Source organism: Cydia pomonella, chromosome 5 (assembly GCF_033807575.1).
Source record: "Cydia pomonella isolate Wapato2018A chromosome 5, ilCydPomo1, whole genome shotgun sequence".
NCBI classification, from domain to species: domain Eukaryota; kingdom Metazoa; phylum Arthropoda; class Insecta; order Lepidoptera; family Tortricidae; genus Cydia; species Cydia pomonella.
The window spans coordinates 13,497,548-13,522,421 of record NC_084707.1 but is presented as its reverse complement, the minus strand read 5'-3'; the positions used below and the strand labels follow the sequence as shown (position 1 = coordinate 13,522,421).

At 37.7% G+C, this 24,874-nt stretch overlaps 1 protein-coding gene across 7 annotated transcripts in view; it reads right to left on the bottom strand.

Annotated features, from left to right (window-relative positions):
• LOC133517762 (uncharacterized) overlaps positions 1 to 24,874 on the bottom strand; it is a 99,994-nt gene that overhangs the window by 25,252 nt on the left and 49,868 nt on the right. For 6 of the 7 annotated variants that reach the window (XM_061851167.1, XM_061851168.1, XM_061851166.1 and 3 more), the window contains 3 exons: positions 7,098 to 7,217; positions 4,472 to 4,763; positions 2,105 to 2,391 (listed from right to left, as the gene is read on the bottom strand). In XM_061851167.1, the coding sequence (XP_061707151.1) occupies positions 2,105 to 2,391; positions 4,472 to 4,763; positions 7,098 to 7,217 (699 nt within the window). The remainder of the gene's footprint in view (positions 1 to 2,104; positions 2,392 to 4,471; positions 4,764 to 7,097; positions 7,218 to 24,874) is intronic. The other variant, XM_061851171.1, reaches the window with a different exon arrangement.

Sequence of the window (24,874 nt, the reverse complement as noted above, 5' to 3'; positions counted from 1 at the left end):
GCACCGTGTAAAAGACCCCCTTAAAATCATTCCCGATAACCGACGCGGGAGTAAGTACGGTGTTACGTATATTATACAATAGAAAGTAATAAAAATAACTGAACATAGATGTATAGTATAATTGTAAACAAGTGATAAAAACTTTAGTTTGTCGCATTTGTCATGAATCATATTTTTGAATAGTTGCTAAACGATAACATAAATCAACCGTCATCTTATCAGGGAATCTATGTATAAAACAAACGTAAACCTAAAGAATTCAAGTGATCCACCAAAATAATTGCCAATATTTTCTGTACTAACTGAATAAAATATTCGAAAAATGATTTAGCGAAATAATTTTATGCAAAACAGAATAGTAACATCATATCGCCAGTTCTACGCTTTAATAGCCAACATGTTTCGTAAGTACAATTTCATAAAGTTTTTTGAAAAGTTAACTTTTACTGAAATACTTTTAATTGACGTCATACACATGACGTATGCATGACGTCAATTTCAACCATTCACAACCATACCATGCCTCTTCTTCGTCCTCGCGTTGTCCCGGCATTTTGCCACGGCTCATGGGAGCCTGGGGTCCGCTTGACAACTAAACCCAAGATTTGGCGTAGGCACTAGTTTTTACGAAAGCGACTGCCATCTGAGCTTCCAACCCAGAGGGTAAACTAGGCCTTGTTGGGATTAGTCCGGTTTCCTCACGATGTTTTCCTTCACCGAAAAGCGACTGGTAAATATCAAATGATATTTCGTACATAAGTTCCGAAAAACTCATGTGTACGAGCCGGGATTTGAACCCGCGACCTCAGGATTGGAAGTCGCACGCTCTTACCGTTAGGCCACCAGCGCTTTTTACAATCATACCATACGTGAAAGTTCATAATCATGGTGAGCACGCGGTCTCCAAACGTTATCGTTCACAACAAAAAGATAGGACAGATCATTTACACCGTCGGCGGATTGACCAAGTCATTGTCTCGCGATTGCCAATCGTTGTGCAAGCGTTTTGAAAAGCGAAGCTCAACCGACCAACTCTTGTTACGCATTACGAAAATTGCGATAAAACTAGTAACCGTGCCTAATGACTAATCGGCCTCAGAATTTTTACAGAAATTATACATATAATATTTAACACTAGCTTTTTGTAGCAGTCCCAGCATTAGAATGACCTCGTAATTTGTCAGAATTGGTTTCTGACAAATTACGAGGTCATTCTAATTCCATAGCATCTGATTCGGGATTAAAAAACAGACCAATAAATTGAGCTATATTAAAAAAAATCTTGAAGTATTAAATTCTAAATTTCTTTACATTAGACGTTTTTCGTTTTGGTAATCCACTAGAAAGAATATGAGAGGAATATAGAATATTGAAAATTTCTTTAGCAATACGAAAACGTAATCGACCCCTTATCGCTCAACAACATCAGAATGAAATTGCAAAATAATCGATAGTCATAACCAACTATCGTCGACATAGGAAGCCTTAGTGCTAATCTCAATACGCAAATTTACAATTTATATGGGTGCTACTAGAACTTTGAATAATGTAGGTCAATTTACTGAAAACTTGTTCGTGTGTTGAATACATTACGTTTACACATACAAACGCACGTTTACATTAGGCTCTTAATCTTAATTAGCAGTTCACGTTGACCGCCCAGGAGATAGTACGACATTGGGTCGGTACAGACGGACTGCAGCTTGTATGGGAATTGCACGCCGACGCTGCAATTGGCATGAAGTCGACGTGCAGTTCCCATACAAATAGCAGTCGGGTTGGAGTCCGTCTGTATCGGCCCATTGACGGCCAGCCTAATGACTGCCTTTTTTCGTACAGTCTCCATCCTGTAGTATAGAAGCCGTTTACAAACTTCTGGACGTGCACCCTAACACCTTGAGTCGTGTGAAGAAAGAGAAGTTAGTTTTAAGGATAAAATTGCCATACCCATTCTGGGTCCATGAGATCCTTACTCTTTCGCATCTTGTAATTACCATGGTGCAATAAAGGAAGAATAAAGAATAAAGATGTTATAGCGATTGTAGGCTGCGTAGAAAGTGTGAGCCAATTGTGAACATGTCCTTAAAGGCCAGATAATACTTACTCAGCGTCGTCTGTCCCATTCGAATTGTGGATGGCGAGTCGGGCTTGAATAGCTTGAAACTTGTCGGTGTCTCCTGCGGACCAGCCGAAACTTTGTATATTCTTCAACAAGGGCTTTATTTTTGCATGATCCCTGGCATGCAACAATGAGAAGATTGACTTTTTGTATAACTCTGTTCTGTCCTGCCGAATGAAGTCTTTAATATTCTCGGTTACACAAACGATTTTGCCTTCTGAATTAATTTCCAGTAAAACCCAACCAAGACTGCTCGTGTAGTGCTTTAGGGCCTGTAAAGAGAAAGAAATAAGTTATTACCTAAATATACAATTTCAAAAGATGGAGAGTGGACTAAACAAAATATTGGTGCAGATATAAATATTTTAAGGAAAAGAGGGACACGGGAATTTCGTCTCGCTTCGACTCGTTTTGATTTCCATCGACCAAATCGGAGATCTATTACGATATGATTGGCTGTTAATCATTGAATTATCGTCAGAACAACAAGTTTTGATCAGACATTTAACAAATTTATCAGATAGTCGAAAATAATAAATGCTAGTATTTATTAAATGACTAAGTAAGGAAAACATAGCCTAACTGCAGGCTATTCGCCAAGTGTAAATTTTCTATTTGGAAAATGTATTCCTAAATGATTTTTTCTAGTAATCTAGTATTTACAAACACTATTGCAAGTTACAGCGCATGATCGAAGCATGTTAAATAGGGCCTGAATGTCATTTCCACCCGTATCTTTATAGTCCATCGAAATATATTTCCCGATAATCGATAGCGGTCGTGACCTTGCCGACCCTAAATACAGACTCGAGCCTCTACATTGTAACACATAGGCACGTCTAGGTTAGAAGATTACTATAAATGTTGTAATGTAACTCATGTCTTTTCCGTGTATAAGCTTTATGGGTCATAGTAAAAGTTGCTAAGTGTGACCTATATCTATATATATCATAGGTATACACAGAAAAACAAGAGTTTTTTTTTCTCGATAATTTGGACTATTACCTAATATACCTATACATTATTATGGTGATATGGATAAAAAATAAGTAAATTGTGTGGGTGAGCTGAAATTTTGTAAAAGTTTCAGAAACTGAATCGACATCCGGTTGCGGCGCCATCTAGATTCATTCACGGCGCTGATCAGTCATCCTTTTTTAAAGGATAACCCCCCAGTCATAGATCAACCAACTAATGGCAACTCACGAAAAAGACACAGATAACTTTAGATGCTTTTTATCATATTTATATTTATTAGGAGGTAATTTAGTAACAGACAATTTACCCCACAACTTGAGCTTCACGTACTGGGTATACGACGGTCTCTTTTCCTGTTTAGTCAACATCTAAAACTGAACCGTGCCCCGACTTGAATCCGAGGAATAAGCAATGTTAAATTGTTCCTGTGGCATTCGCAGAAAACAAATGAGTCGCATAATTATAGGTACTAGTAACATGAAGTCCGTTAAATAACGTCAGTGCAACGGATGCCTCAAGTGCGTGGCAACGTCCTCTTTTAATCCTAGGTTTTCTCTTAAGTGACTATGTTTTAAGCTACGAGGCTATGCGCCTGCTATACGGCATACCATAACCTTAGATGGAGCATTCTGTAATTTTTTTTTCTTTTGTAAGAAAAAAAATACATTACGTATATGTTATTTACGAGGATATTGTCACAAGTCTCTTAATTTAAACTTGATCAATTGTGTGCACCGACCAAGCCTATTTTTTTTATCTATCTACAATAATAAACGTACTTTCCGTCATTGACTTCTAAGTGGGGGACTCAGTGTAGCTAGCAAGTGGCATCAAATAGTGGAAACAATACTTATTTAGATAAAACACATAATAGGAAAAAAGGAGTGTAGAGAGTTTCCCTACATTGAGCAAGCGTGCCCAGTAAGTCCAACAATAACAAATGATATAAAGAAAAGGCTATTAAGTCCAGTTGCACCAAAATACGAGACCTTCCATGCAATAAATTATATTCGGACTTAATTAGTTTAATTACGATTACAGTCCGTTAGGTACAGTCAGCCAAGAAATTGGTTTACCACTTTTCGACTCTATTACTTGACAAATAGAGTCGAAAAGTGGTAAACCACTTTCTTGGCTGACTGTACAACGCTACGGACCCTAAGACTCAGAAAAAGTAGTTTTCCGACCATCAGCAACCAATCAAGTAGCGATTAACCATTTTTAGAGACGAATTGCGTAAGTAAATGTAAGAAATCGGAAATTGTTCACTGTTGACAACTCTCGCCCGCGAAAAAAACCTCGCCCATGCTCTTCTCACTGTTCGCCGTCGATTGGACAGCTACAAATACTAACGTTGCAAATAGCAAGATGTACCTCAATAAGTGTAGTGGTCTCAGAGTAATGGTGTCCTGGAGGCGGCGGCTGCGGCTGCGTGGAGCTGACCTCCCCCGCCTGCACGGGCTCGAGGCGCGCGCGCAACGGACACTCGCCGGGGCACTCGCGGCGCCGGTTCAGCACCTCCTGGATCTGCCGAGTGGCCTCGCGAACGATGCCGTTCTTGTCGGGCTGCTTCACCTCCGCCAGACACGTGCCCAGGAGCTCTTCCAACTGATTTATGGTCTCGTTTTCGAGCTCCCGACGCCGTTTCTCGTTGATACACTTATTTCTGTAAAAGAAGAGGTGTTTTTTAGATAAATAGATGTGTACAACCTTAAAGAAAACTTACGCGTATCATGCGAAAACGAAAGTTAATATACTCAAACATTCAACATTAGGCGCCATTAATTTATTATGTAAAGCAATTCAGGAAGGAGGGAGGTCGACCATGTCTTATTTTTTCTTACAGGGGGGTGGCAGAGTCTTGATAGTTCTTACGTAAGATCGAAAAAAATATGCCAGATAAGATTATACTTTTAAAAAGCGCGTGAATCCACGCCAGCGCCGATAAATAAAAACTTTATCTCAAGATTGTTACGTTTAAAATCAAAATTTAACCAAACCCAATGCGTGTTCTTTTTTTCTTTAGATTCTTACATAATAAATATTAAACAGGGGGAAGGGGTCGGGCTTTTTCTGATTTTTTCTTACATAAGGGTAGGAGGGGGTCAAAATATGGCAATAATCGTCTTAAGTAATAAATGGATGGCACCTTATCAATACTAGCTATACATTCATAGGACATTACATATGTAAGTCATTTGTTTTTGAGTTAACAAGAATATTATGAAATAACGAAAATACGAACACGCGACAGCTTTACCACTTAGCTGACGGAGCTTACGCGATTGCAGGCATTGCAGCGGATATTTTCATAAATTCGTCTTTTCACACCCTGAGTCAGGCGCTTAGGAACACATTACGACTAAACTACCTTAACGGCCCTCACGTGTTACATGGTATTATGTAACAATGCGCTACCCCATACTATCATGTTTTATTCAGCAGGGCCGTCTGCTATGAAATTACGACTTTATTATTATTACCATAATAGCAAAGGTAGGATTCATAACCCATGTCAACCCGGAATTAAAGTGTTTAATTAGAGAACTAAGCGATATTAAACTTAAATCCAATGAAATTATTACTTCAATAGGCCACGAATTATATAGCCAACATATTTATATTGCGACTAGTATCGGGTTTCTTCCAACAACATGCTACCTACGTTGACAATGTTATTAAACTCATTTAAGTTGTTTCTGTGTAAACTGTTTAGTTGATAATTAGTATGCGAAAGATAAGTATGTGGCTCTTAGTGTGCTCTGACTAGTATATTGGTAGTTCTACTGTTAGTAATACTAATAATACTTTTGTTTCAAAACGAAACGAAAATCCTGAAATCTCTTTTTTGACAGTTTGAAAATGGAAAGTAAAGAATAAACAATAAAATACGCGGATAATAAGAATTTCACACGAATACAAAGGCCACTTGTCCTCTGTCTAGTCTTTAATTCAAATGAATAATCTAACCACTAGCTGTTAATTCACTTGTTCGTAAAATAAGCTACCAAGAGCTTGGCACTGACATTGACATATCCGCTAATGTCTGCGTAACTTACTTTCTATACATCTCGCTCGCACTAATATGCCAGTACGAACAAGTAAATAAGAAAGTAAGTAACTAATACATTTTTAGAAATAACGTAAGTACGAGTAAAATTATGCTCGTCTGAACATTTCATTGACTGAAGTAAATAAAGTCAACTCCCGCATTTAGTATTCAGAAACGTTAAATTAAAAATTAATATTCAAATTAAAGTACTGGTTTTCACGGATTTATATGAAATGACTAGACAAGTTTGAGCTGCCTCCTGGCGGCCAGGCCAGTATTACGAGGCCAACCGCAAAACCGACCTGCTGAGCGTCAATGCGCATGAAAATTAGTGTTTTGAATACTATACAAGTTAACAAATAATACTAAATAGAACTGCTGAGGCTCGAAAAGATAGATAGTTGAGCTTTTTCAGACGCAGTGGTGCATTATTGAATCCGACTGAGTCTTCAAACAAAACTATGGACCTGTTATTCCAGAATTTAATATGTAGTCTTGGGAGAATATACTAGCAACTTAAATAAATACCTTATAAACATGATATAACTACAATATAACGGAGCGATAAACCAAAAACGTCCAACCACGTTGAAGGAAAACCGTGCCCAAAACGCCACGCCGTCATTCAACGTCAATAATTATCAATATTTCTGTAATTAATAACTCTAAGATCACGTTTTTATCATCTTAATGCTCTCTATTACTACCTACTGGTAATACTTCATTTACTTCTAAGCTTTGACTTAGGTATTCATTTCATACCAGTCGGTTATGTAACGCGTAGCGTCTGGGGCACAAACATTTTGTTTGACAATTAATGTTTAATGAAAAATTTATATTGATTGATGAGAGTTCTAGTGGAATGTAGTATGAATGTAGCATGTTCATGATGGCATCCCTATTGTCGGTGATGTATCGGTGAACGAGCAATTAACGCTGGATACGTACACTTGCGACTGTGGTTTACTGTCTGACTTTCTCTTTATCTTCTTAACCGGCGCTGTCACGCTCATCTTGCCTTGCATCCCCCTCCATGTGTCTCCCAGTTGGAGGTCACAGGAATCGACTCTACGGAAGCAGCAAACAAACAACTTTTAAATTAATTATCATTCACTATTAGGAAGCTACATATGCGTGAACAAGAGACCAAATAATAATAACGGCTATCTCTATACAAATTTTATGTTCCTTCGGGATACAGAGCTTGTTATAGATAGCGTCACTTTAGCGAGATTTAAGAAGGATAATATGTATATGGAAGTCTAGGGGGGAGGCCTTTGCCCAGCAGTGGGACTCTTTATAGGCTCGATAATTTTTTTTTTATCCTGGGCCAATTCCATATGTCTCCGCTTACTATTTACCGGCGAGCACTAGGTCAATTGAATACAGTCCAGTGATTAATTCAAAGTGAGGATAAATGGGATATAATATATATTTATATTATCATAGTACAGTCAGCATCAAAAGTAGCGGATGAAACAACGCGCCAAAAGTATCTGATATTCGGGATAACTTTTCCAAATATAGATAAATTTCTAGAATTCGCGTTCCAAAGTATATCTTTTACAGTCTTTGTTGTTCTATATTAAAGACATCACTTTTTGTTAAGCTGTTACGGAATGGTAGATACTTATGAAGCGTTATTTGATCCGCTACTTTTGATGCTGACTGTACCATACAAAATAGGTCTTGCTAAATTGACGCTATGTATCTACACTATCAGGAACATGATAATGTATTGATAGCAGACTTTAATATTACTCGTCCCTGCTTAGCCAAAAATTTAATAAATAAATCATATTAACTGAAACAAAATGCTTGAAATAAACTGTCAGTGACTTTCTTCAATTATCTCAGCCTTCTCTGCACATCAACCTCGATAAACATTTACAAGAACACTTTATGTTTTGATTACTTAAGTACACAATGAGCATGACTCATGATCACAACGTGTTTAACATATGCAGCATTTTTCTTACATAATCAAATTGTCAATATGGTCGAAACGGCATGATATAAATTAGATAAATTACTACGCTTCACATGTCTTTTCCCAGATCGCTTTAATAGACGAGCCTAATCGTTAAATTTAAACTTAACACTCAGCAGCTCCTGTGTAGTGATAGACATAGGTACGTATTGAGTCATTGTTAGATTTAAACTTAATGTTACTACAATAATAGAGAACAGCTACTCCATATAAAATGAACTGTCATAGGGACCATCATTCGATGCGAGGTACAGGTGTGTTTGTTGTTAAAAAAGGGTCATTATGATGCGGTTTTATGTCATCGCACTAACATAATATGATACATTTTTAAAAAGTATTAGAACAAATTAAAATATTTTCAGAAACCTGGAAACCTGTCACTTTTCTTAGTGTATGACATTTATTTCAGTTTATAACATAATATTGGTGCACATTTGCTTTTGTGTTGTAAGTTTGCAATATCAGTCTAGTAATGCATCCTCTGTTCCTTATAATTATGTATATCTCAACTCTCTCAATAACTACTAAATATGTGTCCACGGCAAAACGTCCCACTTTGTCGCTTGCCATAAGGAAGCTTAGACAGGTTATTCGTATAAAGATATAAACAAATCTCGTCCTTACGGCAAGCGAGAAAGTGCATGGGACGTTTTGCCACATACGTATTATCAAATTCCCCGTATTCTATTGTTTTTTATTTTATTTCAGGGTTAACTTGGGAGGTACGTTTGTCTGGCAAGAGGGATTACCTAGATTTTGAAAATGAGTTTTCCTCACGAAACGTCGAAAATTTATAGCGCCTGTGCAAGCATTACAATTCGGTATAATATAGCTTATCACATTTATAAATTTTGATGTACGATTTTGTACGAGTTCGTATATTTTTAAGCCCTGAGATCCGTTTTTTGTTTTCGTTCAACAATCTGGTTGTCAACCGATTTTACGCTCTCGCTTCGCCTGTCTTTAAGACTAATTTTATGTTAACTTTACTGCATTCTTCTTAATCAACAATATAAAAGAATCTCGTAGTAGAGTGTAGACTAAACCAATAGTAGATGGGAAGGCATTGTTATAGTTAGTGCGTTACATGTTTAAGTAATATAGCAAGAATGTGACGGTACAAGTCTTTATTAAATAGCCGATAATAAATTCGTTTGTTCCGACAATTACCATAAGTTAATAAGAGATGTACATCAACTAAATATATGACAATCAAAAAGTAATGTTCACATTGCGACGATATTCATCAAATGCCAAGTACCGAACAGAACTGGCTGGAGCTTGGTGCGAAAGAGAGACGGGGCTAGCCGTCGAATGACGCCTACCGAGGAGCCCCACTACGCAACCTTACTGCGACGGCCGCGCAACCTTGAAATAATAATGTTCGGAATAACAACAACGCGCCATAAGCGTGACCAGAAATAGTACCAATATAAAATATATCTTGAGAATTTTGAAGCATCTATTCAAATCCTTTTCCTGTATCCTGTATTGTACATCAAGTCCCCAACATGAAACGCGCATGCGTTAAACAAACTCTCAATTAGCGACAAATACCAAAATAAACGTAGTCTTTATTAATTAAATTCTAATAAGCACTCACCTTTCCATATTGTTAACTCCTTTGAGTAACACAACCTACCGCAAATAAATTCAGTTGACACTCGCATTCAAATGGGTGAAAGTTGGTAGTAGCCGAAGGTTTCGCTTTTTCAATCGTTACTCAACGCATTCGTCACCCGTCCACGTACATACGTTGAAACGTAAGGCAGACGTCAGAGTTATCCTACCGAAGATTAGGTATGTCGTTTTACAGCATTAATAATATCAATATTTGTAAATATTTATGCGAATTGAATATTTTCATTTTCAAATTAAACATTTTGATTTCATAATTATTCGTTAATAGGCTTCAAAAGGAGTATATAACGGAATATTATGATTTATTAGAAATAGGTACCAAATTTTAGCATAACTACCTACTTAACTTTTTTCATCAAAAAACTGTAGCTTCAACTATTGTGGCAAGAATGATATCATCAAAGTAAACGAACAGGTTGCACCACGCGCAACGCACATTACGCACCTTCGATCTGATTAACGTTTATTTGGGGCCGGCAACTATCTTCCCTTAAGAGCAATTCCTAGCTGAGCAACTTTTCAAATCTCGATTTTTTGAAGCTATGTTTCTGTCGCGCTGCGGTGGGCGGGAGCCGGAGCTATCTAAGTGTGAGTGCGCGCACACAGACGCGAGACTCGTGCGCTCGCCCATTGCGCGCAAGGACCGGACCCGCTTACCCTAACCCGTTCAAAAACCCGGGTTATTGTAAAGCTGTGTTCCAAAAACCGCTTCATTTCGGTAAGCTTTTGATTGGCTTACCGGTTAAGAAGCTAATCCTTTTATTTGAATTAATTCAGGTTAGCGCTTACCGATATTAAAAACCCGGGAAAGGGTTATCGCTTCAAGCGCTGATTAAATACGAACAAGCTGTTTTAGCTTTTACGTAAATTGCATATGGTCTATTAACGTAGCGCCCGACGCGAAACACGGCGGTTCCATTCCCTACGTGCACGTGCGAGTGCGCAGCAAGGCGCGGCGGCAGTCGGTATTTGCCAAAGGCTTTGTAATTTGCCGACCTAATATTGCTAATTCAAACAAAAGTGTACGTTAAGTCAAGTAGCGCACAACGTAGATTTCAAAACACATGCTAAGGTTTACGGAAATTACCTAATATGGTAAGGCGTTGCTATGATTTTGGTATATTTTTGTTTAGTACCTATTACTCCTATTATTGTCACTTTCTTTATCGTTTGCTGTCTGTGCACATCTCGTGTGTCAGTGGAACTCATCAATGGCTTCTAATAATTTTATCGAGTTAGGGCTCATTTTAAAGGTCTTGACGAGTTCTTTACGATACACATGGTGGAGAGGGTCTGATGGTGGAATCGGAAGGTGTCGATGGAACTCATCGATAACTACTAGTAATGCTATCGAGTTAGGGCTCATTTTAAAGGTCTTGACGAGTTCTTTACGATACACATGGGGGAGAGGGTCTGATGGTGGAATGGGAAGGTATCGATGGAACTCATCGATAACTACTAGTAATGCTATCGAGTTTGGGCTCATTTTAAATATGTTGGCGAGTTCTTTACGATACACATGGTGGCGAGGGTCTGATGGTGGAATCGGAAGGTGTCAGTGGAACTCATCGATAACTACTAGTAATGCTATCGAGTTTGGGCTCATTTTAAAGGTCTTGACGAGTTCTTTACGATACACATGGTGGCAAGGGTCTGATGGTGGAATCGGAAGGTGTCAGTGCAAGTCATCGATAACTACTAGTAATGCTATCGAGTTTGGGCTCATTTTAAAGGTCTTGACGAGTTCTTTACGATACACATGGTGGCGAGGGTCTGATGGTGGTATGGGAAGGTATCGATGGAACTCATCGATACCTACTAGTAATGCTATCGAATTTGGGCTCATTTTAAATGTCTTGACGAGTTCTTTACGATAGACATGGTGGCGAGGGTCTGATGGTGGAATCAGAAGGTGTTGATGGAACTCATCGATAACTACTAGTAATGCCATCGAGTTTGGGGTCATTTTAAAGGTCTTCACGAGTTCTTTACGATACACATGTTGGCGAGGGTCTGATGGTGGAATCCGAAGGTGTTGATGGAACTCATCGATAACTACTAGTAATGTTATCGAGTTAGGGCTCATTTTAAATGTCTTGAAGAGTTCTTTACGATACACATGGTGACGAAGGTCTGATGGTGGAATCGGAAGGTGTCAGCGGAACTCATCGATGACTTCCCATAATGCTATCGAGTTTAGGCTCATTTTAAATGTCTTGACGAGTTCTTTACGATACACATGGTTGAGGTTCATCATTTTTGAAAACCACATTTCCTAAAACCTTTAAAACGACATCCATGACAACTTTTATGACAAGTTGCATGGCCGCCATCTTGGATTCCAAAATAGTCATGACTTTCGAAATCCGCACTCCCTAAAACCTACAAAACGACATCCATGACGACTTTTATGACAAATTGCATGGTCGCCATCTTGGATTCCAAAATAGTCATGATTTTCGAAATCCGCACTCCGTAAAACCTATACAACGACATCCATGACTAATTTTCTGACATATTTCATGGTCGGCATCATGAAATCCAAAATTATCATCTTTTTCGAAATCCGCACTCTCTAAAACCTATAAAACGACATCCATGATGACTTTTATTAAATAGTACGTGGCCGTCATCTTGGCTTCCAAAATAGTCATCATTTTCGAAATCCGCACTCCCTAAAACCTATAAAACGATATCCATGACGACTTTTAAGACAAAAAGCATGGCCGCCATCTTGGATTCCAAAATAGTCATGATTTTCGAAATCCGCACTCCCTAAAACCTAAAAAACGACTTCCATGATGACTTTTATGACAAAATATGTGCCCGCCATCTTTGATTTCAAAATGGTCATCATTTTCGAAATCCGCACTCCCTAAAACCTATAAAACGACATCCATGATGACTTTTATTAAATAGTACGTGGCCGTCATCTTGGATTCCAAAATAGTCATCATTTTCCAAATCCGCACTCCCTAAAACCTATAAAACGATATCCATGACGACTTTTATGACAAAAAGCATGGCCGCCATCTTGGATTCCAAAATAGTCATGATTTTCGAAATCCGCACTCCCTAAAACCTAAAAAACGACTACCAAGATGATTTTTATGACAATATGTGTGGCCGCCATCTTTGATTTCAAAATGGTCATCATTTTCGAAATCCGCACTCCCTAAAACCTATAAAACGACATCCATGACGATTTTTATGACATAGTACATGGTCACCATCTTGGACTCCATCCATGACGACTTTTATGACAAAAAGCATGGCCGCCATCTTGGATTCCAAAATAGTCATGATTTTCGAAATCTGCACTCCCTAAAACCTATATAACGACATCCATGACGATTTTTATGACATTGTACATGGTCACCATCTTGGAATCCAAAATGGTCATCTTTTTCGAAATCTGCACTCCCTAAAACGAATAAAACGACATCCATGACGACTTTTATGACAAATTGCATGGCCGCCATCTTGGATTCCAAAATAGTCATGACTTTCGAAATCCGCACTCCCTAAAACCCATAAAACGACATCCATGAAGACTTTTATGACAAATTGCATGGCCGCCATCTTGGATTCCAAAATAGTCATCGTTTTCGAAATATGCACTCCCTAAAACGTATAAAACGACATCCATGACGACTTTTATGACAATTTGCATGGGCGCCATCTTGGATTCCAAAATAGTCATGATTTTCGAAATCCGCACTCCCTAAAACCTATAAAACGACATCCATGAAGACTTTTATGACAAATTGCATGGCCGCCATCTTGGACTCCAAAATGGTCATCATTTTCGAAATCCGCACTCCCTAAAACCTATAAAACGACATCCATGAAGACTTTTATGAAAAATTGCATGGCCGCCATCTTGGATTCCAAAATAGTCATGATTTTAGAAATCCGCACTCCCTAAAACTTATAAAACGACATCCATGACGATTTTTATGACATGGTCACCATCTTGGACTCCATCCATTACGACTTTTATGACAAATTGCATGGCCGCCATCTTGGATTCCAAAATAGTCATGAATAGTCATGATTTTCGAAATCTGCACTCCCTAAAACCTATATAACGACATCCATGACGATTTTTATGACATAGTACATGGTCACCATCTTGGACTCCAACATGGTCATCTTTTTCTAAATCTGCACTCCCATAAACCTAAAAACCGATTTACATGGCGACTTTTATGACTTACTGCATGGCCGCCATCTTGAATTCCAAAATCGTCATCATTTTAGAAATCGGAACTTAGGGAGTTCCTAAAAACCTAAAAATGATGATTTTTATGACAAAGTGTGTGGCCGCCATCTTACTAAAACCAGTTATAAACCGGATACAAATAAGCATCTATATAGTAAGTCAACATTAACGAAAAGTACTTTTACGTCGGTAGTTACAATATACCTATCGAATCAATTACGTAATGCCCATCTCTCCCGCGGTGCCGCAGCGGCGGGGGAAAGGCGCGGGAGAGGGGTAAGGCTTACCCTAAACCGAAAGGTTACCGGTTAGTACTCGCAAAACACAAACCGAATCAGCTCCTGTAAGCGGTAACCACTTGTTACGATTAGGTTAATCTGAATAATACGGGTTACCAATATTGTTGGGTAACCGGTTGAACGGGTTACCCAAACGATTAGCTTATCGTATGAAGGGGTTACCCATTCCGAACGGGTAAGGCAAATGAACGGGTTTTCCGGTCCCTGATTGCGCGCCGTTCCGTCGACATCGCCCGCGAGCCAGACGGAATTTATTCTGCGCTGCCCGACGCAAGTTGTTTTTGTTGTTACCACGTAATATTGTTTTTAATTTTTATAACATACTGTATCTATTACACCCTAATACCAAACACCCTATCACCTGTACTAAATGTATTTTACACCTATGATGACGAAATAATAAATGATTGATTGATTGATTGATATTAATTACCATATAGGTAAAAACTGCAAAAAAGAATGATGTCTCAGCTTCGGTTGTCGTCGTACAGTCAAGTGCAAAAATATGTATCGAAAGAATCGTCTCATAAATATGGTACTACGCTCTTATTACACTGGAATAAGATGCTATGGGACATATTTTTGAGTAAGATGTGTACTCCCATATTTTTACACTTGACTGTACCTATCCGTATCAGTAAGTTGGGAGTGATCATGGTGTGTTGTGAAATTTTGTAAGTAGGTATAAATATACCTATGGTTAAACTACAATCTATTTAACTTGTAGTACGATGGGGCTAAACTCGGGCCGCCTTATTGAAGAACGTATCGCAATGACAATCTGGGTAAAGTATGTTGGGATAATGCCGGACAATTTTGGGACCAATTGAGAGAACTCGTGAAAAAATGTTTTTTCGAGATCTCAACACGTGACAGATTCTTGCGTAGCGAATCGTTAAATAATAACCGTAGATTCGGCCTGAATTTTGGTAATCTTCAATATAGAACGGTTTTAGTTTTGTACCTGTGTAAAGATGAGACATACTTTTTTTTAGGGTAACGAGTGTTTTGCCATCAAGGGAGAACATTGGATGGTGAAAAAAAGTTGCTTCTAATGGAAAGAGAATAAGGTATCACAAAGAAATAGGTCCGGTGTCTACCCTTTTGTATCCGATCTTAACCCGGATACAAAAATTGGTAAAATTGTGGCTCTCAAACTTTGATACCTATGTCATAAGGCAATTTGATAAGTAAACAATGTGCTAAGAAACCTCTTATTGTAAGGTTTATCCCAAGTAATAAAAAAAAAACCACTAAAATAATAGATACGTTGCGTAGTTTTGACAATTTAAGATTTCATGAACTGTACAGGTTTAGAGAAAGTGTAAATGTATTGTTTATTGAATGGAATGTACTGGAAGATATTAAGTACTTAAGTAGGAGGGACAAAAATCAAAATAAAAAATAATCGTGCCCAGTCATTTTTAATGAAGGTCGCCAAAAAAATAAGAATCAAACTTAGAAATCAAAAAGACTAAGTAGTTCTTTAAAAAGGTCAAGGTCACTGAGAGCCCATCTTGAAGTATGGAAAATAATTAAAATTGCGATTTTGTTGGTTTAATTTTGCAATTATGTATATATATATATATAGTTTATATACAATCTTTTTTTTTTTGATAAAATGTAAGGATCGTATGTAAAGAGTAAAGTAAATATATAGGAAAAGAGAGCCCTCTTGAAGCATTTTAAGGAAACTAGTTTCGAAGCCCTATCTCTATTTTGTATCCGAAACTAGCAATGTATGTATGCGTGCACATCTACATATGCATCCGTATGTGTAGGTACTTTATTGCGAAAAATTGCTCATTTGCTATCTAATTTACTCGATTTTGTTATTTTCAACATGTATCATCATCCCTATACAATATAAATACTCTTTATTGCACACCTCAATAAAAGAAAACATACACATAAGCACAGGTAAACAACATGCGGTCTTATCGCTAAAAGGCAACCTTTGGGTTGCGGAAATTAAAAAAATTACATTGTCAGTAACCGTCGCGCTGGTAGTGGTACTGGATAAAAATAATGGTCCGAAAGTGTGATCAAGAAAACAATAAATGTGATAATTAAGGTCAGTAGGTAAATTGAAGAAAATTTAAAGTTTGATAATCACTGCTGTTTTTTAAATAGGTAAATATCTGATTGTTTCTGGTCCGATCTTTACCTGGAAGGGTCAAGATCGGATATCGGTCTACAGCAGTGCTGGGTCTGTTAACACAATTACAAAAACAAACAGTTTCATCACAATACGCAAAATAAATTACAGAGCGAAGATCGGATAGAAGGAAGAATTCGCGAAATTTACCTTGCTCTCTGTGATTGCACATAGCACAAGCCCGACTCCCTGAGCGACGCGGGGACACTGACAGTCGAAGCGCAATGAAATGGCGTCTTACACGATGTTGCCAACATTAAAAAATAAAGCCAAATTAGGGGGAAATGAATGTCCTACGTTCTTCACCCGCATCCGGTATTTACCCAACATACCTTAATCGTTGAACCGCCGCATTTCAAAATGGCCCTTATTTTGATATCGGCTAGCCGTAATGTAATACGGCGGATTATACAATACGACTGCGATACTTATATATAAATCCCCTCGTCAATGTAATTTCATTAAATTTGCTATCTGGTGGCAAACATCAAAGTAGTTATCTTTTACTTGTGACGCACAAGTGTGAGCAATGTAAAATACTATATTTCTAAAAAAAATTGCCTACTACGTAATAAGAGAAAATGTGATTATTAAATTATAATACGAAAGGTGGTCAAATCGCAAAATGCTGTCGTTTTATTTAAAATAATGAAATAATTAGACCAGTTCCGAAAGTACCGAGAAATCCCGGTTCTTTAAAACAGTACCGGTTCTGCAATCCCTAATAAGGATGTTATGCCCATCACTATTCCTTCTGTGTACGTATATTTAGAAACTGTCTCCGCCTCCAATTCGTGCGATAAGGGCAACTGCAGCTCGGACCGAAATTCACTCGCAAAAAACTCAAAAATCGAGGTTTCGCTCTCGACTGTTTCCTCCTCCAAAACGCAACTAATCATTATGAAATTTTGGAAATTGCAAGAGGAAGAAATAATCTATGCCGCTATGTTTTGATTTTTTGGATATTGTTTGTCATATTTGTATACTGTGCCTTTTTTTACAGCCAATTCAATTTAGCCGTTTTTGCGATTTTCGAGGCGCTGTATCTTTCTTCAAAATAAAATAATCCAAAAAAGCAAAACATAGCGGCACAGATATTGATGATATTGATCTTATTTGAAAAAATCACTGCTCTAGGTTAAAAATCCAGGGAGGAATCAGTCGAGAGCGTTTGTATGGAAAAATCGCAACTAGGAATTCCTCTTAAAGAGTTGACATATTTTTCGTTCAAACTAACTTTAACCGGCCGTAACTCTTTCGTTTCTACTAGAGTTTTTCTCTCTCTCTCTCATCTTAGCGTTCATTTTGTATTCATCAACAGCTGCTTCGGAACTAGGCTCCATTTGCGATTTTTTCTCCTCCACCTGGCGCGGTCATGTTTGTTTATTTTATAATTAAATGAACTACATAAACTAGACTCCTTATAATCTAGGTCCTTACAAAAGGGTCCTTAATTAAATTACCTATTGGTATTCGCGGGCTTGGTTTCCGCAACTCGACGTGGTAATTCGCGCCTATTTTGCGTGGTGGGTTGTCGGCACTACTCTTGCCAAACCAACTCTACCAAGAAGCCTAGCAGACCCTTGATGTTGCCGACGACTTCTGGGAGAGACCCCGGAGAACCGAGGTATTGTGCCCGGTACTCTGCCAACCCTAGGCATTCAAGAATGACGTGGGCGGCTGTCTCCTCTGCCTATTACGTATATGTTTTTTTTTTTTCATTATATTGAATTAATAAGTAAGTATATTTAAACAAGTTTAACCCCTTTATTCACAAATCGTTACAAGCCTCAATTAGTTAATTAATGTTTTATCCCATTCTTACAAATACATAAGTCAAAATCACAGACGAAGCTAGCAGACATTAATAGCTAATTGAGGCTTGTAGCGCGTTTATGGATAACGCCATAGGTCCCAAAACTCAGTCCATCTATTAGAAAATCCACGCACAACTTCTTTACCAGCCGCCTGAGATAAATGGTAAACTAGCACGAGATGTCTATGGAATTATTTTTATTAGCCTAATCTAGTGTCCCACTGCTAGGCAAAGGCCTCCCCTCGCTTCTTCCACTCGACCCTGTCATTTGTACATTCCTGCTAATCCGGATAAAATGCGTCCAAGTCACATAACATGCCATCTCCTTTTCAGCACCTTCTATGGTGTTCCGTGGGTCCCACTCGGTCATGCAATTATTGTTATTAGAAAACAAATCCGGGCCGTTTATTTGTTAATTATAGTCTTTTTTTCTTTCATTGCTTAAAAAATATATTTTATTAAACATAATAGCGACTAGTGGCACTACAGTTGAGGAATAACTGAACTACGCTATGACCTGTAAGAGCTTTAATGCAGTTTCAAAAGTCAATTCATATTGGCCAAATTTCCTGTGACTGAATATTCGCTAACCAACAGGTTTCAATCGAAGTAATTCTAAAAAGTACTTTCGTTGGTTATAATGTAACCATAAATGAATGCTCGTGTAAAAGTGTAGTCATCACACGCCACTATGTACGTTTAAGACGGAGTTATACCGATTATGTAATAAGTCTATTAAAAAAAAGTAACTTGAATAGGTCAGTTTCCGGTAAACAAGTTGTATCACATTTTATATCTCTCGTATATTTATCAAAATAATTATAATGATCAACGAGGGGAAAGATAACATAGAAGCGTTGACTTCATCATCACATAATTTTTAACATATGGTAATATTTAACATATAGATATGTCACAAACTTCATCTCTGATAGTGACATTTTTTTGACTGTCACCTACTATTTATCAAGACAATCCTAACGAGCCCAAACTCAATAACATCGCATTATTTAGTTAGAGTTCCGGCTCCATCATCAGACTGGCTGTGAAACTAAGTAATAAAAGCTTGTAAATAAAGAGTAAAAGATAGGAAACTACTAAAGCAACACGTTTTATGCATAAATAATTTTGGCAATTACATACTACGATATCCTTGTTAACTTCCGGTGTTTATTCCACACCCTATGTCGATGGTTATCTAATCTTGGTCGTGGCGCGACTTTGTAGCACCGGATCCACCATCGCGAAGGGACAGACGCTGGCCTTGTAGGTAGGGTTTGCCATCCTCGGATATACAAATTATTCGAATATAAACGGATAATTTAGATAACACAGAAATAACGTTTTTAACTATGTTTAACTTTTAATACGAAGACGTCACCCCAACCAATTTTAAATGATTACTATAATAGCTAACATAATGTTATCTTTAAAACAGTACTTAATAAAGGGGTTTTATATAAGGATTAACTGGTGCATATTTGGAAGTACATCTAGTGCCTCACCTCGTGTTTATTCGTCTACATTCAGTCTTTATCAGTTCCATTAACAATTAAATACTAACTATGAAAGCAATACTTACTTACTTACTCCACTGGCTCAGTGACCCAAAAGGGATCATGGCCTCTGACACAAGAGAGCGCCACTCTGCCTTGTTCTGCGCATCTCGACGCTAGTTGGATACTCCGAGGACGGACAGGTCTGTCAGGGCTACCTACATCACTCAAGCGGTATACCGTCTCAGAGCTCGATTCTCTCCCGTCCTGTCCAAGTGACCGAGCCAGCGAAGTCGTGCGGCTATAATCCCGCCAATTATATTGGGTGCCTCAACTAGCTCTCTAGCTCCCTATTTTTCCAACTTCTATATTCATATCTGATAGGTCCCAAAATCTTCCGCCAGTATTTCGTCTTCATCACTAAGAGCTTGTTCTCCTTTTTTCGAGTCAGAGTCCAAGTGTGAAACTTACCCATACATCAAAATTTAATTACTGTCTTAGACTCGAATCTTGGTCAGTCTACTGATCAGCTTGGACACTAGAACTCGGTGGAGCGCTGCAGAGCATCTTACTGTGCAACCAAGGTACCTAATACCATTCACACCTTTGTAGGTAGTTGCTCCGACTTTTTTCTCTTTTCTGGTGGTTGATTCTGAGACCAAATTTCTCTCCTTCCTACTCTACGATCATAGCCCTGGTCTCCAGGTCGGTTTTGTTTTGAGCCTATAGCCCCTAGTCATCAGCATATCCAATGATCTTATGTTTGCCGTTCAAGTCTACAGCCACACCACACAATCAATTTTTGGACGATGTATTCGAATGCCAAGTTGAACAGCATTGGCGAAAGAGCGTCTTCTTGTTTCAGACCAGTGACTAGTTCAAATTCGGCTGTTGTTCTCCACGAGCTTTGTACACTCATCCTGCTTACTTTGGTGGCAACAATTATCATTTTTTAGCACTTTAAAGCACTGCAAAATTATAAAGTGTGTCTCTCTGACATAATTATGCTTTGGCAAAATCAACAAATAAGAAAATGTATGTCTTTTGCCTACTCCCATTTATTTTCCATCACCTGTTTCAACAGGTAGGTATATGTATATAATCCACAGTACTGTACTGCGGTTCTATCAATGAAAGCAATTATAACCGAATGAAAAAAAACAGGGACTTTGTCTAAAACGAATAATCATCAACAACTAAACTAAAAATTGCATTCGTGTTATTTTTACTCTGCATGAGTCTCCGCCTGATAATGGGATCTCAAAGCATCCTGTAAGATGTTTATGAAACTGAATATCCCCATCTATTATTATCTATTATTATTTATTTAATAGTTCTATTGTCCTAAGTGGGTTTTTCGCCCATAGTTCTACTGATTTACTTTTTTTTTTTAAGTAAGATACTATGTTGGCATTATGGCACTCTAGTATCTCAGCGGTTATCAACTCCACGCTTATTTTAGAGCTAGTTTTACGAATTATAATTATAATTATTTTTTATTTCATTTATAACTATCCGAATATTCGGATAATACAAATTTTATTTTCCGAATAATAAAATCGGACGGATATTGCAAACCCTACTTGTAGGCCATCATTACGATTCCCTATTTGACCTTCATATACTAAAAGGGAATGCAAAAATATTGTTACAGACTGGCTTTTACATCAAAATTACGAAAACACTGAAGATATTATGAACATAATTACTTAACTATTTTTGAACATTTCTGCATATTCATTTTCTCTTTTTTGCATACACACACAAACACACACATACACACATACACACACACACACACACACACACACACACACACACACACACACACACACACACACACACACACACACACACACACACACACACACACACACACACACACACACACATGTTTAGATTTATAAGTTAAATTTCTCAGTATTAATGATACTAAAGTTTTTCAATTTTTATCTAAAATTTATATAAATAAAACATCTCCTGCAACTAAATTTTTGGGGAGGAGCGCTGTTTACCCTAAAGTACAGGTTATACCTATTTAGGAAGCAGGGTTTCTAATTTAAGGAAATCTATGTAAATTGATGTTTATGAAATAAATTCATTCATTCATTCAATACTTTTGTCAAATAAGACGCGCAGATTCTAAGCTCGCCTGTATTTCCTGCAAAGCCCCCGATTTTATAATAGACACATTGTTTCTTTATTCACTACATCCTACACGACCAAAATTACGTGACATGGGTAAAGTTTTTAATTATTGCGCAATAACCTAACGTAAGAAATGACTATTGCAACTTTGTAAGCGATCTTGAAAAACGCCTTCAGCGAGCCGAAATAGAATATGTTCCTTTTCCGTAAAACATCGTTGACTGTTACTGGATATGGATACGTACTCGAACTTATTTGAATTTACTTGAAGAATCGATCAACAATGAACTCCAATGACTCATAAAAACTTAATACGGCCGTTGATAAAAGACGAGAACTATTTTAATGAACAGGCATGCTGAACGGATGCTAAAATATGCAATGACGATTGGACCAAGTTGTCTAAGTGTTATTTATTGCTCAAATAATTAAATGCACGCACTGTAAGCCTAAGCCTACTAAGGCGTAAATAATGATAATACGCGCGATATATGTTATTTCAGTGGGCCTGTTATACTACACTAAACAAAGTTGTTTGTTTATGTATTTTGGGGAGTTGGCTTGGAACTTAGATGTAGTTATAGGATGGAAAATGGCAACCACGTACGTATTGGAAAACGAAACCAGTACCCCTAGTGTAAGTTTTATCGACATCATAACGTGACGAACGCGTTTGCGTTAAGTGTCATTTTGTATAGGATTTTGAGTTTCCAAAACGTCCCGCTTGGCGCGCTCTTTCTAAATCACATACAAAATGAGACTAAACGCAAACGCGTACGTCACGTTTCGAAATCGAATTTATTTACACTAGGGGTACTGGTGTCGTTGGTACACCTATCAGAAAGCAAATCGAAGATCTTGTAACGGACTACCCTGGATAAGGGGGTCCGGAAATAATAGCTAATAACATAATTATTAATTTGTATTTTTATTAGGTACGCTAACAGAAAAGGAGACGAAACATAGTTGACGAAATTAAGCTTGGACCGGTTTGTACCATCGATTTATGATATCCGGATTACGCAACCAGCATGAGAGTACTTTCCAAAATGAATAGGGTAAGTTTATTACGTGCAAGTCATGGCATAACATAACAAAAATCAATACTTGTTGACAATGTAAGTATTTATTTATTATCATCCGAGTTAAATGTAAATTGTATATCATTTCAATCTCAACGACACAATGTTAGCTCACTTCTCAATCGAGTGATACAACCACATAGCATGCATAAATTGGTTATTATAAACCGTCTCACGATGCTGCCAATAAAACAACGCAAATAGTTTAAAAGTATTTATGTTTTTGCAGACCTCTAGTTTGGCGATGGTTACAGATAGGTATATGTTCTGTCCTGCTCTACTGCTATACTAGGTGACGCATGCGTTCACGGCCACCAACGGAAGCCCGAGCTTCGTCACAAGCCCGGTCAAGGATATTCATTTTTATAACTTGCATCATGGGAATGTAGAAATTTAAACAATGTAAGTTTTAATTGGTTATTTACATTTAGTTCGCGACTTTGTTATGTTCATGTTTGTTTAATGCATGGCATGATAGCGAACAACATCTAAAGTTGTTTTCGAACTATCCTATTATCTGTTACTAATACACTCCAACCGACGATATTTTCGTTTAATATTATTATTTGTAAGTGAATTTACTTTTAAAATACTCTGATGATAGAATGTTTATGAAGTATAGTTTCTTGACATCCATTACGAGCCATTTCGATGACTTCATTGTATCGCGGTCAGTGTCATGGCTTCGTTCAACAGAGTCGCGAGACGCGGTACCAACTGCCATGGACATATTCGATTATTTGTGGTATTGCGTTTTGTAATATTTTTCGGCCATCATTTACTAGACTACATATGTATTTACTTTTCGCATACAATACTGAAGGTGGTGAGTTTCCAATTTGGTAAGAGCACCCTTGCATACTAACAATGACACGCATCCGCAACATGGAAGCTGAATTTATGAACATATTAATGTGTTTTCGAGTATTGCAACGTTTTAATTTTCCTCGAGTTCGAGTAGCAACATACTTGGACGTTGCTGCATAAATGGATTGTTATGCATTTTTTTTATAATCTAAAGATAAAAGATGTATTAGGAATAGTTGGCCTAATACAGACGTGATACTGCTTATGTTATGACAAATATAGCTTTCAAACAATTACTAGCATGCATTCGCACTTGCGACTAAATAAGAAACTAGTATGGTAAGAGAGCGAAGACTTTTTCAAAAACAAGGAATTGTATGTAGCGTAGCACTGCGCAAGCGATATGAATATACTAAAGTTGCGAGAGCTTGTGATTGGAGGTGTGCTTTCATTTAAAATGTGCGAGATAAAATGGATTGCCAGTGTAACAGCAAGTTCTACTCGTTTTAAAATCCGTATTGCAACCCCCACAGGGGTATAAGTCATGTGGGTCCCACATCCACAAGACTTTTAGGCGCTACTTTTCCAATTATAGACAGGTTTCACGAAACCGTCTGTTAAATTCAGAGTAGTTAGATGAGAGAAGATAGAAGACTCTTTAATGAGATTCCTCCTTTTTCATCAGCACCAATGAAGCGAGACCAAAATACGAGACATTAATTAAATCTCTCTCGCATACATACAACAAGAATCGGCCAAGTGCGTGTCGGATCACGTATAATATAATAATATCACCATAACCTTCTGGTAGTTCCAGCAACGCGTACTGTAGCACACCTGAAATCTCCACTCATTCGCGCGCTCTAAAATTTTTGAACGCGCTTGTTTCATGGGCCCCTGAAAGTGATTTGTTTGCAAGTCGATGGGCAAGTGTATGTAGTATCTGTCTGAAGTATTGTGAGGTGATGAATGGTAGTGGTATTTTATATAACTGTTTTTATAAAGTGTTGTGTACCGTAGCGTATATGTTGACTCTAAATTGTACAGTAATTTGGTTTAGACT